The sequence below is a fragment of the Caretta caretta genome, chromosome 13 (assembly GCF_965140235.1).
Source record: "Caretta caretta isolate rCarCar2 chromosome 13, rCarCar1.hap1, whole genome shotgun sequence".
NCBI classification, from domain to species: domain Eukaryota; kingdom Metazoa; phylum Chordata; order Testudines; family Cheloniidae; genus Caretta; species Caretta caretta.
Window position 1 is genome coordinate 26,222,880 of NC_134218.1, and position 15,745 is coordinate 26,238,624.

A 15,745-nucleotide genomic window follows, 5' to 3' on the forward strand; every position below is an offset into this window, starting at 1 on the left:
TAGTCTGTAAGGATTGAATGGTTAAAGTTTTGGAGGAAATTTAGGTCCTAGGAAAAGTGCTGGAAAGCCTTAGAGAACAGTCCTCCATTTGGCCACTAAATGGGGCTACTAACTCTTTGCACACCAAAAAGCTATCGGATGGTAATGATTTTCAGTCAGTAACAGCTTTATGTGAACTGGGGACCTTGAGGTGAAAGTCCTCACCCATGAAGACGCCATTCCCTGAACCTTTTCAAAGCATCTGAATCAGAGTCACAACCACAGTTAATGTAGCCAAATTTTCCCTGGGGACCACTGATGTGGTTTTCTGTAAGTTACTGCTCAGAGAAGTGCCCGTGCTACCCAGGCCTTTGCCCACACTCTCAATTCATTACTCAGCTGCTCTGCGTTAGTTTTGATATGTTAGTAACTTCTAAAGACAGGAGATTCCAGGAGTCCTAAAAATACAGGCTTGATTTATAAAGAAGGGAGCCTTACCTTTAGAACACTGAACTATGAGTCAGGAATTCTGGGTTTTCTCCTGGCCTTGCCATTGCCTCACTGTGTGACCCTGCGCAAGTCACTTAGGCACCAACTTTCAAAAGTGGCCTCTAATTTTAGGTGCCCCTAACTTTATATATATATACGGCCTGACCTACCACGGACACCTGCATCCCCAGCTGAGATCAATGGGATGTATAAATGCTTAGCACCTCTGGAAATCAGACCAGAGGGTCTAACGTTGCACAACCAAAATTAGGGGGCTCTTTTGAAAATATGGGGCTTAATCGCTCTGTGCCTCAGTTTCTCCATCTGTAAAAGGGGGATGGTAATCAGGGCTGTTGTGATGTTTAACTAATGCTTTGGGATTCTCAACAAACAGCACTAGGGAAGCAGCATGTATTATTATTTGCCAGGCTGATACACAAACAAGTGGTCAGGATAGCCTGTGGTCTCAGAGCCTGTCCTCAATGACTCATTCAGTTATTCAGCCACCATCTTGGACTGCTCTGAGCTGTGTTCTACGTGCTGTAAGGAGGCTACCATGTTCAGAAAGTTCTCTGTTGCCCCCTCTGGTTTGGCAGTGCCACAGTGGGAAGGGAGGTCTGAAGAAAAGGAACAAAGATGAAAAGTTCCAGTTTCTAAGTGACTTCATGTTTAAAATTGGTGCACTTCAGTGCTAACTTACACCACATATTATGGGATTGCCCTGTGATCCGTCTTTTCTGGACTGAGGTAAATAGGGAAATGCCTTTCTCTCCACCCCAGTGGAAATGCAGGCTGGCCATACCATCCTAGGCCTAACCAATCCATCTTGGAACCTCAAATCCTTGGAAAAAAATGTGGGCTGCATAGAGCTCTGATCAGAGCCAAATGTTTAACTCCACCTGGTGGAAGTCCTAAGTGCACCCACCTATCGCAGAACGGTACTCTGACTTGGGGAGCCTGGCGGCAATGGAACCAATAACGGTTTGCCGTAGACACAAGCAAGATAAGTGTATGGATGTAGGGTCCCCATTTCTGGAAGTATCAGAATAATCAATTAAATTGCCCGTCAGCAGGGCTCCGTGTCTGTCACGGAGGTTGCGGAAGTCACGGTTCCGTGACTTTCTGTGACCGACGTGACTTCTGCAGCAGCCAGTGTGGCTGACCCCAGGGCCGCCCAAGCAGCTGGTTCCGGGGCCATGTACACTGGCTGCTGCTTGGACAGCCCTGGGCAGCTGGCCCCAGTGACCCACCCTAGTAGTGACCAGTGCGGCTGGCCCTGGGGACCACCCTAGCACCCACCCCAGCAGCGGCCCCCCAGCCCTTCCCACAGCAGCAGCCCCCCAGGGCACCTCTCTCAGTACTGTCCTCCGGGTGCCCCCAGGCAGCAGCACCCGCCCCCCCCCACCCTGGCCAAGATTTAGTCAGGGGTATAGTAAAAGTCATGGATAAGTCAGGGCTGTGAATTTTTGTTTATTGCCCATGACCTGTCCATGACTTTTACTAAAAATATCTATGACTAAATCGTAGCCGTACCCATCAGGTAACCTTGTGTTTTGTAAAAAGAACAGGAGTACTTGTGGCACCGTAGAGACTAACAAATTTATTAGAGCATGGGCTTTCGTGGGCTACAGCCCACTTCATCAGATGCATAGAATGGAACATATAGTAAGAAGATAGATATATATATATACACATACAGAGAAGGTGGAAGTTGCCATGCCACAAGTACTCTTGTTTTTTTTGTGGATAGAGACTAACACGGCTGTTACTCTGAAACCTGTCCTTGTGTTTTGTAGTGCTCCCTGAGATCATAGTTCCAATGTATCCCCTCCTTCTCTCCCTTTCCCCTCTCTCCTCTCTGTCCTATCATTCCTCTCCTATCTTCTTTTACTTAGTTATTGGGCTTTTCTTAGGTCTTTTTCTTCCTCTTCCTCTTCCCGAAAAGGAATAATTCTGGAGATTAACATATGATCTTTCTTTACATAGAACTCCAGACTGGGGCTGAATTGCAAAATGACCATTGTTTCGCAGTATAGCAAATCTATTTAACCCATCAAAGATTGTTTGTTATATTTTACTCTTTGCCTTTAGTAATGAAGATGCTTGATCTTACCTATCTTGTTTTAAAATCTGATATTGACTCTCTACTCCAGGTTAGATAGCTTTCTTATCTTTGCTATTTTTTGTTATCTTTTGTCATCTGTGTTAAAATAAGCGCTAAAGAATAAAGCACACGCACAAAAGCTGCACTTCCAGATTTCACTGGAGAGTGGTGATCCCATCCATATGACCCTGAAAGTTATTCCTTCCCAGGGTTACATTCATTTTGCAAGTGCTCCCAAAATGCCATGGCCTGAGTGTGAAAAGCTGCTGTTTGTAGAGTAATCACATAGAACTTGCAACAAGTTCTTGGGCCTTTCTCTATATCTCCAAGAAGGGGGAACAGCTCACATCTCTATGCTGTGCTAATCCCTGTTTTGTTACCCCCCCTCCCCACAACACTGTGCTGCTGCGGAAGTGCAAAGAAGTGGCTGCCAGGCAAAGAAAGGGAGCTCTGTAAACAGGAGTAAAGCAAAGGATTGGGAGCACAGAAAAATATGCCAGGCAATAGAGTTAAGCTCCTAGTTAAAGCCTACTCTGCACAGAAGAGCAAAGTGCTGAGTGCACAGATAAGCTTAATGTGGTTTGTTGTTCTGATTGAACAAACAACATTTAAGATGTGCAGTCGGGTAAATCTGCAAGACACTGGATCCCTTTTTCCCCTCCTAATGCAGAAAGGCACAGGTGGGAAGAGTGTTGTTCTGGGAACTGGATATGACCTCTGTTTGTTTATCAGATGCCTGCTCCCCTTTGCATATCATTCACACTCCTTTTGCCTGATGAGCAGCTGCTGTACTCAGTTTTATGCTGGTGTAATTCCACGGGGCTAGAACCTCAGCTGGTGCGAATCAGTGGCCAAGTGATTTCAGTGGCGCTACTGGAGTGTAACACAGTTGAATTAGGGCCTTTATCTTTTGGGATGTATCTCTTGCTTTGTGCAGGGAGTGGAGATTAAAACTATGGACCGCATTTTCAAAGGGGGCAAGCGCAGGTGGGAATTTGCACCTCTTGGGCAGATGAGATGATGCTTATACATGCAGCGCTGCATGTGAGTGCAAACCCTGACTTGCACGTGCCCTTCTGGCTATTTGTGCTCTAGGTGAACATGCCCCGCATGGGAAAGCATTAACTCTCCTGCTCCTGTGCTTCATCTGTTAATGGCTCCACCTGAGACGGCATCCTCTCGCTACATTGAGTGCTTCATTATGAAAAACCAGATCCCAGAACTGCACAGTCTGCTTAGTCTGATTTTTGGGGTGGAGAACCAAAGCACTAGCTAGAGCAGCCATGGGCCTGAGTCTCGGACCGCATCCTACGCTGGTGTCACTCCATTGACTTCAGTGGAGTTACTCTCATTTATACTGATGTAAGTGAAGGGAGCCGGGCCTGTGTGTGTGTCATTGGAAAAGACCGAGGGTTTTTGTGAGTACACGCACTCAGACTTTAAGGCCAGATTCATCTGCTCTGACCTTCTGTAAAACACAGGTCATGGAATTTCATACAATCACTCCTGTAGTGAAGGGAGCTGTCCCTCCCTTCCCTGTCGGTAAGCCCTCTTGAGCCCAAAAATTTGTACTTGAACTAGAGCATATCTTCAAGAAAGGCATCTGGTCTTGAGTCAAAGATGCCAAGTGATGGAGCATCCATCACATCTCTTGCCTTTCTGTCTTTTGTACTGACTGTGATGGGTTTCCCTGAGGTACAACCTGGAACTGGGGTACCGTGGAACCCTCTGGCATACCAGCCTGGGCTCCCTTACTCACTGTGATGCTGTGACAAGCTGCAGACTGCTTCCAGTCCTGCATTTACACAAACCTTTACACGGGCAGGGGCACACCCAGCTGCACTTCTATGAAGGCTTCTCCCCCAGCTCCACAGCCTGGGACCCCAGAGCTGTACTGTCTTGCCCTGGTCAAAAGCCTGACCAGTATAAGTTTATTACCCAGTCTGCCCCTCCCTCAAAGTGGAGAGGACAAAGCACCAGTTTTTGTTCCTGAGCAGATTCCCTTAAGCACTTCAAGCAAATCACACTGTTGTAGATAAAATATAAAACAGATTTATTAACTACAGAAAGATAGATTTTAAGTTATTATAAGTAGTGAATGTACAGATCAAAGCAGATTACCTAAGAAATAAACAAAAACGTAATCCAAGCTTTATAAAGTAGATAGGATTTGAATCAAGCAGTGTCTCACCCTGTTAGCTATATAAGCAGATTATAGCTTTTGCATACACAGACAGGAATTCTTCTGTCCCGCCTGGGACTCTTATTCCCCCAGTTCAGTCTTTGTTCCTCAGGTGTTTTCAGGTGTTGGGTTGCAGGGCGAGTAAGGCCAAGTGATGATGTCACTTCACCCTTTTATATCTTTCTCCAGCTTGCTGGAAAGATCTTTTGCTGAGATATGAGTCAAACAGTCTCCATTTGGCTCCGTGCTATCTCTGAGAGGTTTCCATTGTACACAGTTCCGGGGGTAATCCTTGTAAGTGTTTGTATTCTCCTCAATGGGCCATTCACATTGTTTGGCCTTTTTATTGTTGTAACTGAAAGGCTGCTCATGGGTGTTCCCAACCTCACAACATGTTTCAGTGGCACATACAGAGCCAAACTTCATAACTTCCTATGCAATGAGAGCACTTACAATTTAACAGGATGTTAATGTTCAACAGATTGAAACTTTTAAAATGATATCTCACAAGGCATATTTTGTACAAACATAATAATTATACCACCATGGTGACTATGGGGCGCAGAGTATCACATTGACATGGCCTCCATGGCAGTATAATCCGTGCACCTCGCAATATTTAATCTATTTAGCTTCACACCACGCCAAGGAGGTAGGGCAGTGCTATTATCTCCATTTTACAGATGTGGGATTGAAGCTCAGAGAAGCTAAGTGACTTGGCCCAGGTCACACAGGAAGTCTGTGGCAGAGCAGGGAATTGAATCCGGGTTTCCCAAGTCCTAGTGCCCTAACCACTGGACCAGCCTTCCTCACCTTGACAATCTGTTCCGATCACCTTCACTGTTTAAAAAAATTGTATTTTCTTCCCAGAACCAAAACCCCACATCCAGACACTTCCAAGCAGAACCAGAGCTGAACATTTCAGGTCATGCCTGTCTCTGCAGTAGTTCTGAGGCATAATTCATTAATATTTGTCAAGCACTTTGAGATCCGCAGATGAAAAGCACTAGAGAAGAGCCAAGTATCCTCATTATAATAATGTTACTGCAGAGGTATCTAACCGGCTCCAGGGCTGAGATGCAGGCCTCATTACTCCATGGAATAGCTTTGGCCAAGTGATATATGCAACAAGCAATCGGTAGGAGGAGTTAAAAACAAAAGGAGCCAGATGTTCCTCTTTCACTGGCATTGCTATAGAGAAGAGGAGACTGGGAAATAAACAGGAAAAGAACCAAGGATGAAAGGAGAGAGAACTCTCTTATGCTGCAAGGAACCTGGGGGAAAGGTCTCTTTTGAAGAATGAGTAAGAAAAGTGCATGCTCCAGAAAACGTGAGAAGGAATACTAAAGGCAATGGGGCAGATTCATCCCTTGGGTCACCCCATGGAAGTCTGCAGAGCTGTAGCAGTGCCTGTCATCCCGTCATGCCATAGAGAGAGAGATGCAGAGCTGTTTCATAGTGTCCATCACATGGGCATGCTATAGGGGCTGGGCTACAGAACTTCTCAATGTGTTGACACTGGGGCATAGGGGGAGGGACCACAGAGGTTTTTAGTCATAAAGGATGGGATTTTCAAAGGAAACCTAAGGCAGTTAGGCACTCAGATCCCATTGAAATTCAATGGGCTCCTAACTCCCTTAGGCTCTGAACACCACAGCCAAAAATCATAATAAGAGGTGAACTGGTGTTTAACCAAAGTTGGAAGACAATGTTGTTTGCTGGGGTGGCAGGCTGACTGCAATAACTCATTGACTCGGCTGCTTTGGTTTGCTTTGCCTTGCCCTTTTGTTCAGGTCCACAACTATGGGGGAGTTCTGTTAGAAGAAGACTTCAGTAACTACAACGCCCTAGTGGAGAATCCAGTCCACACGGTGTATCAAGGTAAAGTGTCCTGACAGCCCTGCCTCTCCGATGCACAGGCTGCTACATCCTATGGCAAGTGGTAGCATCAATTAGCAACTATAAATCTGAACTGCCCCCCAAACTAGGGGAGAAATGAGTGTGAGGCAGCAAAGCCCACTGAGCTGTAACCCCCGTCAAAGTACAGGCTTGTGTCCGCAGGGTACAGATCCACCTAGGGCATTAAGACTGTCCCAGTCACCTTCCTGCTGCAAACTAGTGACTGTGATGCATCTCGGTAAGTTAAGGATGCTTCCAGCATTTGACACAGGTTCATGTTTTCCTGGACAGAACAAGCCCGTATACTCTGATCTTTGCTTGTGAAATATTAGCAAGCCCTCAAATAGCTTTGGGACTTGTGAAAGCAAGTGATGACATTTTGATGTAACGTCATCACACAGAGCCGCAACTTGACCACGTGTTGATGCCATATCGTATCCTGATTTAAGCCAGGCCATGTCATAGCCCATGAATTTTGTATAGCTTGCAAATGGCCCTTAAAAGTGGTCTACAAAGGGGAAAAACACAGGGTTATGCCCTTTTGAGCCTCTTTATGGTGGATAGAGAAGGCCTGAAGAATAATATTTTTTCCTGTTTTTCATTTATTGTAAAAATAACAGAACTGTGAAATCTGGTCTTTCTGTTTTGCTGGCGGTCTTTCTTGGAGGGGCCACACATCCCTTAACTTCCTCATCCTTTAATTGCAGAGGAAGGGTATTGAATCTTTAACAAATGACCCTTTCTTCTTTTTCTGCTCATTCGGGCATTTGAGACACAGGTTTCTTAACAAAAACAAACAAAAGGTAAAGGGCCAGATTCTCAGCTAGTATAGATCAGTGTATCTTCATTGGAGTCCATGGGGTTACATTGGTTTGCAGCAACTGGCAACCTGACTCAAAGAGTTTTAAACAAACTGAATACAAATCCCTTCCCTCACACTCAGTTGTCTTTTACTTCCTTGGGTCTGTGAGGGCATAAACCTACAGGTTCAGGAGTCACCCAGAGTGTCTTTCACAACCTCACCCCATAACATAGACAAGATTTGAATTTCTGATATAAGAAACAAGCAGGAAAAAATCCTTCCAGGTCATCTTTATCCATCAAAAAGGAGAAAAATGTGTCATTATCCTATTGGAATAGGGTGGCTGCCACCCAAGTACTCCCTGGTGGCCAAGTGATCACTCTGTAGCCCCCTGCCTCTCATTCTGCTAGCTCAGTTTCCTTTCTGGAATACCAGCCCCAAGGCTACCTCCCCAGGAACCCACCACCAGAGTTAGCGCCACTCCTCTGTGATTCCTCTCCCCCGGGCACAATCTGCCCCAGTTGCTTCTCCTCTTCCTACCCTCTGACTGGCCTTTAGAGCCCAGGTGTAGCTCTGTCCCCTGTCTCAGTTGGGCTCACCTGCTCTGACACAGGGGAGCTGGGCCTGGTCTACTCACAGGGACCAGCTACCCTGGGACACCTGTCTTTTAAGAAATCTTTTTCAAATCTCCTATAATTACCTTCCTACATTTGAAATTATTGTTTTCCTTTCCTTGGATGACAGCTCACAGTAAAGTGTTAAAGATAGAACAGTCCTATAAAACCTTGACAAAGTAGCTTCTAATGTGAGTAACTGTATTCCTCTCCTCTCACCTTGACAGGTCACCTTGTTCTCAGCCCTCCACCTCCACATGCGGGTCCTGCACTGATCACAGCTCTAAATATCCTGGAGGGCTTTAATATCACAAGCCAGGTAACCAGGGAAAATACCCTCCATTGGATAGCAGAGGTAAGACTGAGCTAACCACTTGGCTAAGTTTTCTGTGTTGATGTAAAAGGGCTTTATTTGCCTAAAGATTGTGCAGAGAATTTACATAGGTAACTCCTGCTGGCGTTTATGGGAAAACAGCCTGCTAAGATTTAAATCTGGGCTTTGACGTTGTACCAGACACATGCAGCTACTGAGTCTCTTGATTATCTGAGCCCCTTTTGCTTGAACAAAACTCCTTGCAAAGGAGCAGCTATATTGCCATTTATTTCCTGTATGCAGTCATTGCCACAGCTGAGGACAGTCCTGTCTATTTCCTCATTGTTAGATCAGTGTGACGAGCCACTTAGTTATTGACTTTAACAGAGGACTCTTAGCAGATGGCGGTATTATAGCCTGTGTGCTTCATGTTTGTGACTGGGATTTGGAAGTCAAGAGGAAAGCCTATGCCGTTCAATCCTTCCCAGGTTTACAGTGAGCCCAGTGCCTGCTGGATAGGACTTCGGGAGTTTTAGTGAGCACTGTGTAGACCAGGGGTTCTCAAAGTGGGGGTCGGGACCCCTGAGGGGGTCACCAGGTTATTACATGGGGGGTCACAAGCTGTCATCCTCCATCCCAAACCCTGCTTTGCCTCTAGCATTTATAATAGTGTTAAATATATTAAAAAGTGTTATTAATTTATAAGGGGGGGGTCGCACTCAGAGGCTTGCTATGTGAAAGGGGTCACCAGTACAAAAGTTGGAGAACCACTGGTGTAGACAGATACCCGTACAGGATGGAATTCACCACCTTGCAAAGGGCCCTCCTTACTATTTAAGACCTGTATAAGTCTTGAGCAAGGTCTGAAGCATTTGGCTTTTAAGGCAGGGTGTAAGTGAGATTTGCATCCAGACTCAGTGCCTTGAACTGAGGAGGAAGCAGTAACCAGAGACGTAACAGGTATTTGGAGTAAAATAAGCTGATGTAAATAGACAATATTCAAAGTGCAGCTATAGTCAGAGAAGTAACTCAGTGAACACAACAGTGGGTGATTTTCAAAAACCTTTTTTAAGGCTTTGCAGTTTACCTTTAAAACACAGCTGTTCTAATATTGGTGGCAATGCAAAGACTTTTGGGGGCCTGATTTTTAAAGGGGCCTTAATTTGTTCCAGTGGTACCAACTCTGGCAATTTTATTGTGAGTCTAGCAATATTTGGTGTGGGTTTATTTTTCCTTCGAGCCCAGGTTCTGAAGTCATGTGATCATTTGAGAACCTCAGCTGTCATTTTTTAAAAATAAATTCTAGCCCTCATACTTGTGGAGAAAAGCCTGAAAATGTGACCCGAGTGCACCCCAAGACCACCAAACCCAGAGCACAAATAAAAAGAACCAATGTTTATTATTTTTAAAATGTCATGGTTTTTAAGCCAATCTCCTGATTTTGGGGGCTTGAGTCATGTTTTTTGAGTGCTTGGGGTTGCCAATATTGTTGGTCTCCCTTTTTATGACTGCAGTTTGCCCCTGCAAATAATTGCAGTTTCGTATGCAGCCACACAGACACCTAACTACCTGATCTGTGAGCACAGATGTCTACAACACACCTGTTGGTATTGGGGCTTTAAAGCAAATTGCAGAGTTGCTAAGCTGTTGGCTGAGGTTCTGTGCTGCACCCACTGGAAATGCAGCACAGAAGGTGCAGGCCAGGTGCAGCAGAAGGAAAAGTTCCTTTAAGTAAGGCTTGCCGGCTGGGCCTTAGCTGTCCTGTGTCCTGCCTGTTCTGGGGGAGCTGGGGGAATTCTTTTCTGGGCGCCTAAGGGGCTTTTACAACCCTTGCCCTTGGCTGCTAGCTCGCACAAAGGAAAATCCCTCCCATAGTGTCTTGACTAGTGGAAAGCAGCAGTTTTCCAACTGTGAATTTTTTGTATTGTACATCAGAAGATAAATTATGACTCATAAAGAGGAATTGTTTAGGCACCACACATGACAAAACATAATAGACATTTTGGCTATAAATCTAAAGGATTAAGCAGTGACTTGAACCTAGAATGAAAGCAACACCAACTTGAAACTGAAATCTCCCAATAAATTGTCTTAGTCCCCTGCCCATTTGACTGAAAAGCACGTTTGTTCTTGTAACTCTGCCTTTGGCAATGGATCATAAAGCTGTCATGATCCTAAGAAGCTGTCAATCAACCTGAGTCAAATCACAACAGTTGTGGAAGGGTGTCACGGAGTCCCTGGGCAATGCTCTGGAACTGCTCCCTACGAAGCCAGTCAGGACCCTGGTGAAGTCTCCTCTTTGTGGACAGACTGTCTTCAGGGCAAAAAGCTCACACGGCTTCCACCTTCCTGGGTCTGACCTCGGAGCATTTAGCATCTTCTTCCCCTCCGTGCGCTTCCCACAGTGAGTCCGCCCAGGCCGGGTCCTGGGGAAGCCAGAGGGTCCTGCACCCCAACTTCTCAGTCAGATGTGACTCTCAGCCAGCCAGTAAAACAGAGGTTTATTAGATGACAGGAACATGGTCTAAAACAGAGCTTGTAGGTACAGAGAACAGGACCTCTCAGCCGGGTCCATTTTGGGGGGCAGTGAGCCAGACAACCACGTCTGCACTTCACTCCACGTCCCCAGCCAGCCCAAACTGAAGCTCTCTCCAGCCCCTCCTCACCTTTGTCCCTTTCCCGGGCCAGGAGGTCACCTGATCTCTTTGTCTCCAACCTTCAGTTGGCACCTTTGCAGAGGAGGGGCCCAGGCCATCAGTTGCCAGGAAGACAGGGCATCGGCCATTCTCTCTGCAGACCCCTGCACACACCTGCCCTCTAGGGCCCTGCAACAGTCACACACCCTTATCCCACCACTTAGATACTTAAGAACTCCATATGGGAAACTGAGGCACCCCCACAGTATTCAGAGAAAACATTAAGAACATTCCCCCTTCGTCACAAAGGGAACAAAATGTGCATGTACACTAGCTGTGGGCTAACACTTCTCCCTCCTTTCTGTAGTTAATTGAAACCAGCTTATCAATCTAAACTGCATTTTAAAACGTGGGTGGATAAGTTGGCTCTTGGTGGCACATCTTCTTTGCCCATGTGTGAAAGCTTGGCCTACCTGGCCAGCTTCTGTGTTCGTGAAGATGTCCTGTCTCTGGGGCGGTGGGTATAAGAGGCACCTGGGCCATAAAACCCTGCCCGCGCTTTGCCCCGAGGCCCCGCTTCAAGTCGTCCTCTTCCTCTATGGCACTGCCTGCATTGCTCCTCTTCCCCAAAGGACTGTCCCCCACCCAGCACTTGCACCTCTCCGCCCCCTGCCCACCAAAGAACAGTAGTCGGGGGGACCTTGGGGGTGGGGCAGAGAGGTGCGAGCGGTGGGTGGGGGGCACTTGGGGGAGGGGGTGGAGAGGCACGGGCAGGGGGACTTTGGGGGAGAGGGCTGAGTGGGAGTGGGGCCTGGGGTGGCATGGGGGTGGAGCGTGGGCAGAGCCTCGGAGGAGGAGGCCAAGCTGGGGGAGGGCCTCAGGGCAGAGTGGGGGGGGGTCATGGTCCAGGCATCAGTGGGCCCCCCCCCCACACACTTCTAGGGAGCTTCCGGTGCTCATGCCCAGGCTCCCCAAATGCAGGAGTCACGCACCGCCCATGCATGTCTCCATTGTCCTTTTAAAATGCTGGCCCTTTAAATGTTCTGGGGTTAAAATTTTCCATTCAAGCCACGTGGGTGACATATAATTAGAAATAGTGGTAGCAAAAAAAGAAAAGAATTCCTGTTTTGTGGCAATGGGATGCTGGTGGAACTGTGCATTAAGAGCACGTGCTGCTCCTGCAGCAGGAGTCTCACGGGAATCCGGCATGATATTTGGTGTTGTGATGAGTGCGCTACGAAGTGGTGATTACCAGCTGGAAGATAGAGGGAAGGTAACAGATCTAATGGTTGTGTTTCTTACACGGGAGTGTGCTAGCACGAGTCAGATGACCAGATAGTGCGTACGTACATTTCACCTTGGCCATCAACTGTACAAATGTTGTTGGGTATACCCCACTTTCATGTAATGCTGCCTGCAATGTAAAGCTCGTGTCCCTTGGTTGTCTTGTCTGTACGCTTTACTTCTGCGCATTGAGGGGTAGCAAGAAATCTTGGCTTCATACACCTGGCCTGTGGAAAGGCAGTCTTCGTCAGCTAGATCTGCCTTTGAGGCAACAACACTTTATAATACCCGTGGAAGCTTGCTGCTCAAGATGGTGGTTACTGTAGGGAGTTGGGGCAAAATGGAAGCTGGATCCGACATGCCAGAAGAGTAAGTGCCACTCTCCATCTGGACAGTGGAAGGTGAGACTTCCAGGGCCACCTAAATGTTTCTCTTTGTTTCTTTCTTTGTGTTCAATTTAGACATTAAAAATAGCACTGGACCTAGCTAACAGCTTGGGAGACCCAGTCTGTGACGCATCCGTCTACCATAGTGTAGAAGACATGGTCAGGTACGTCTGAGTCTGAGGAATGCTTTGGTGAATAAATGAATATGAATCATTGTAATAATCCTGTTGTACAATTCAATCTGGTCCTTGTTCTGTGTGTCTTTTTATGTTCCACTGATGAAAGGCTGTGCTGTATTCAGGGGTGATCAATGTATCCACTTATTTCACAGCCCGTATTCACTGGAGCAAAAACAAATTTGGGCGTTGCAATGTGGTTTCCTAATTTAGATTCTTTCTGTAACAGGCTAAACCCTGATGTTTATGATCCATTTTTAATTCTCTAAAATCCCTTCTCTGAGGCTCAGGCGGAGGCACCTAGCTCCTATCTGAGCCCATTCAGTGCCAATCAGAAGTTGTACGCAAAGGACACTGTCTGTGATCCCTCCCTCCCTCCCTCCCTCAACGCCCAGAATGGCACTTCCTGTCTCCCTAATGCTGTCTGCTAAATCTGGGATTGAAACATTCTCTCTCCTATCTCAAAGCAGGTTTTAGCCATGATCAATGCAATGGTGCTGGATGCAGTTCATCTATGACTACACTTGCAGCTGCACCGTGTTCAGTGCTGGTTCAGCGGCAGCCATTGCTGACCCCTATGGTCAACAATGGGTAATTTTGCTTGTGTAGACAAGGCCTTTCTGTATAACAAGAACACAGTGAAGTAAGGTCTTATTTACACATCAGACGAATCATGCTAAGGTCTGATTCCTGTTGGAGAGACATGCTACAGCTCTTCCATGAATAGGTCAAAGCACAGTGACACCATTAGGAGCTGTGCCTAAACCATGTTGTGTGTGGACATAATTTGATCAGGAACAAACTATGCTATAACCTACTTACAAACTCATTAAAATATGGCCTAAGGGCCCAATCCCACTGCAAAGATAACTGTAACCAGGATGCAATGCTTTCGACTGGCCCCTATCAATCAAAGCCTTTCCCATTCTGCTGTAAAAGAAAGCCTGTATGCTATACAAAGCCCTTCCTGGGGTTTGGCTTTATTAACAAAGAAATGAACAATAATACCACATAAAATTAGCTCAAACCTTCTTCCCAGACCTGACTGCTCCTAGCGTTCCTCCCTCAAGGCTGCTCAGCACACACCCTAGATCAGAGGTGGGCAAACTATGGCCCGTGGGCCACATCGGCCCGCGGGACTGTCCTGCCTGGCCCCTGAGCTTCTGGCCTGGGAGGCTAGCCCCCGGCCCCTCCCCTGCTGTCCCCCCCCCCGCAGCCACGCCGCCGTGTGGGCAGTGCTCTGGGCGGCGGGGCTGCGCGCTCATGCAGGGCCGAGCGGTAGCATGTCTGACTCTGGCATGGCTCCCAGACATGCTGCTCTGAGCGGCATGGTAAGGGGGCCGGGGCCGGGGGGTTGGATAAGGGGCAGGGAGTCCTGGGGGCCAGTCAGGGAGCAGAGGGCGGTTGAATAGAGGGTGGGGTCCTGGGGGGGCGCTTAGGGGCAGGGGGTCCCAGGATGGGGCGGTCAGGGGATGGGGAATAGAGGGCGGTTGGATAGGGCAGAGGTTTGGGGGGGGCAGTCAGGGGACGGGGAGTGGGGGGGGTTATACAGGGGGTGGAGTCCTGGGGGGCGGTTAGGGGCAGGGGTCCTGGGAGGGGGCGGTGAGGGGACAAGGAGTGGGGAGGGGTTGGATGGGTGGGGTGTTCTGAGGGGTGTGGGAAGTGGGAGGGGGCGGATAGGAGACGGGGGGCCAGGCCGTTTGGGGATGCACAGCCTTCCCTACCCGGCCCTCCATACAATTTCGCACCCCAATGTGGCCCTCAGGCCAAAAAGTTTGCCCACCTCTGCCCTAGATTCTCTTTCTTCAGAGGCCTTCCCACCTCATTTATAGCCAGGTGGGGTCATGAGCACAGTAATGTGTGCCTCACTGAATTAGTAGAAAATAAATTAACCTGTAGCAGAATCAACGCCTGCTAAGAAGGTGGGGTGTTCCCGGCTGGCAGGGGTTGCCGGATACATTTGATTACAAAAATCCTGGTAGGGTAGCACAGCACCTTTTTTTTACAACACAACTATGTGTCAGCTGCTTTTGTGTATCCATTCTTAGGGTGTCCCGACAAAGACCCGCGGGAGTCGTCACCTTCCTTCCTTTTGACAGCCTCACATGACTATTATTTATATTGTGGTAGCACCCAGGAACCCTAATCATGGACCAGGACCCCATGGTAAAGTCATAATGAAGCTCCATCATTCTCGCCCGCCACGCGTCCACTGAACCTCACTGAACTCTGGGAAACAGGGCGGGTGCTTCAGCCTACCGTACGGCGAACGAATGGTCCGGAGCAACGACCACAGAGTTGCCTCCCCGATGTGGTGGCTGAGACGTCTCATTTCCTTCCATTTGATACGCCAGAGGAGCCCGCTTTTCACAGTGAAATTGAATAACCTCCATTCCTTCCAGACACATCCAAGGGGCCTGTGATGAGTACTGCCCAATGGATTTATATATTAGATGGGCCCTAAAGAGAAGATGCTCTGCTTTCTAAGCTCACTGCTTTTTCACCCCCATATCCTCTCTTGTCATTGCAGTAAATCAAAGGCAGGTTTCCTGCGTCAGCTGATTAATGACTCCCAGTCCTTCCCTTCTGGTATCAATATTCCACACTTCTCCATGGAGAGTGGCCCCCCTGCTAGCCAGGTCCTTGTTATGGGACCCGATGACTACATTGTTGCAGTTGTAAGGTAAAGGATTTAGTTTTTCAGCCCGGGTGGGTTTAGAGATGGGAGAGCAGAGAAAAGAAAGTTCATTCAGTGTAGTGATGAGAGGAATGACTCTAGAGATTGGTCATGACAGACCTATCCCCATCACCTAATGCTCACTGGTTCAGCCTAGATCCTTGGTGATTGCAAGTCATTGCCATCTATGGCTGTTCAATGGCC

General features: G+C 47.6%; 1 protein-coding gene across 2 annotated transcripts in view; it reads left to right on the forward strand.

Annotated features, from left to right (window-relative positions):
* The window catches only part of GGT7 (gamma-glutamyltransferase 7), a 49,004-nt gene that overhangs the window by 23,024 nt on the left and 10,235 nt on the right, over window positions 1-15,745 (forward strand). For both annotated transcript variants that reach the window (XM_048820290.2, XM_048820291.2), the window contains exons 8-11: window positions 6,548-6,635; window positions 8,297-8,424; window positions 12,764-12,852; window positions 15,395-15,547. In XM_048820290.2, coding sequence (XP_048676247.2) covers window positions 6,548-6,635; window positions 8,297-8,424; window positions 12,764-12,852; window positions 15,395-15,547 — 458 coding nt within the window. The remainder of the gene's footprint in view (window positions 1-6,547; window positions 6,636-8,296; window positions 8,425-12,763; window positions 12,853-15,394; window positions 15,548-15,745) is intronic.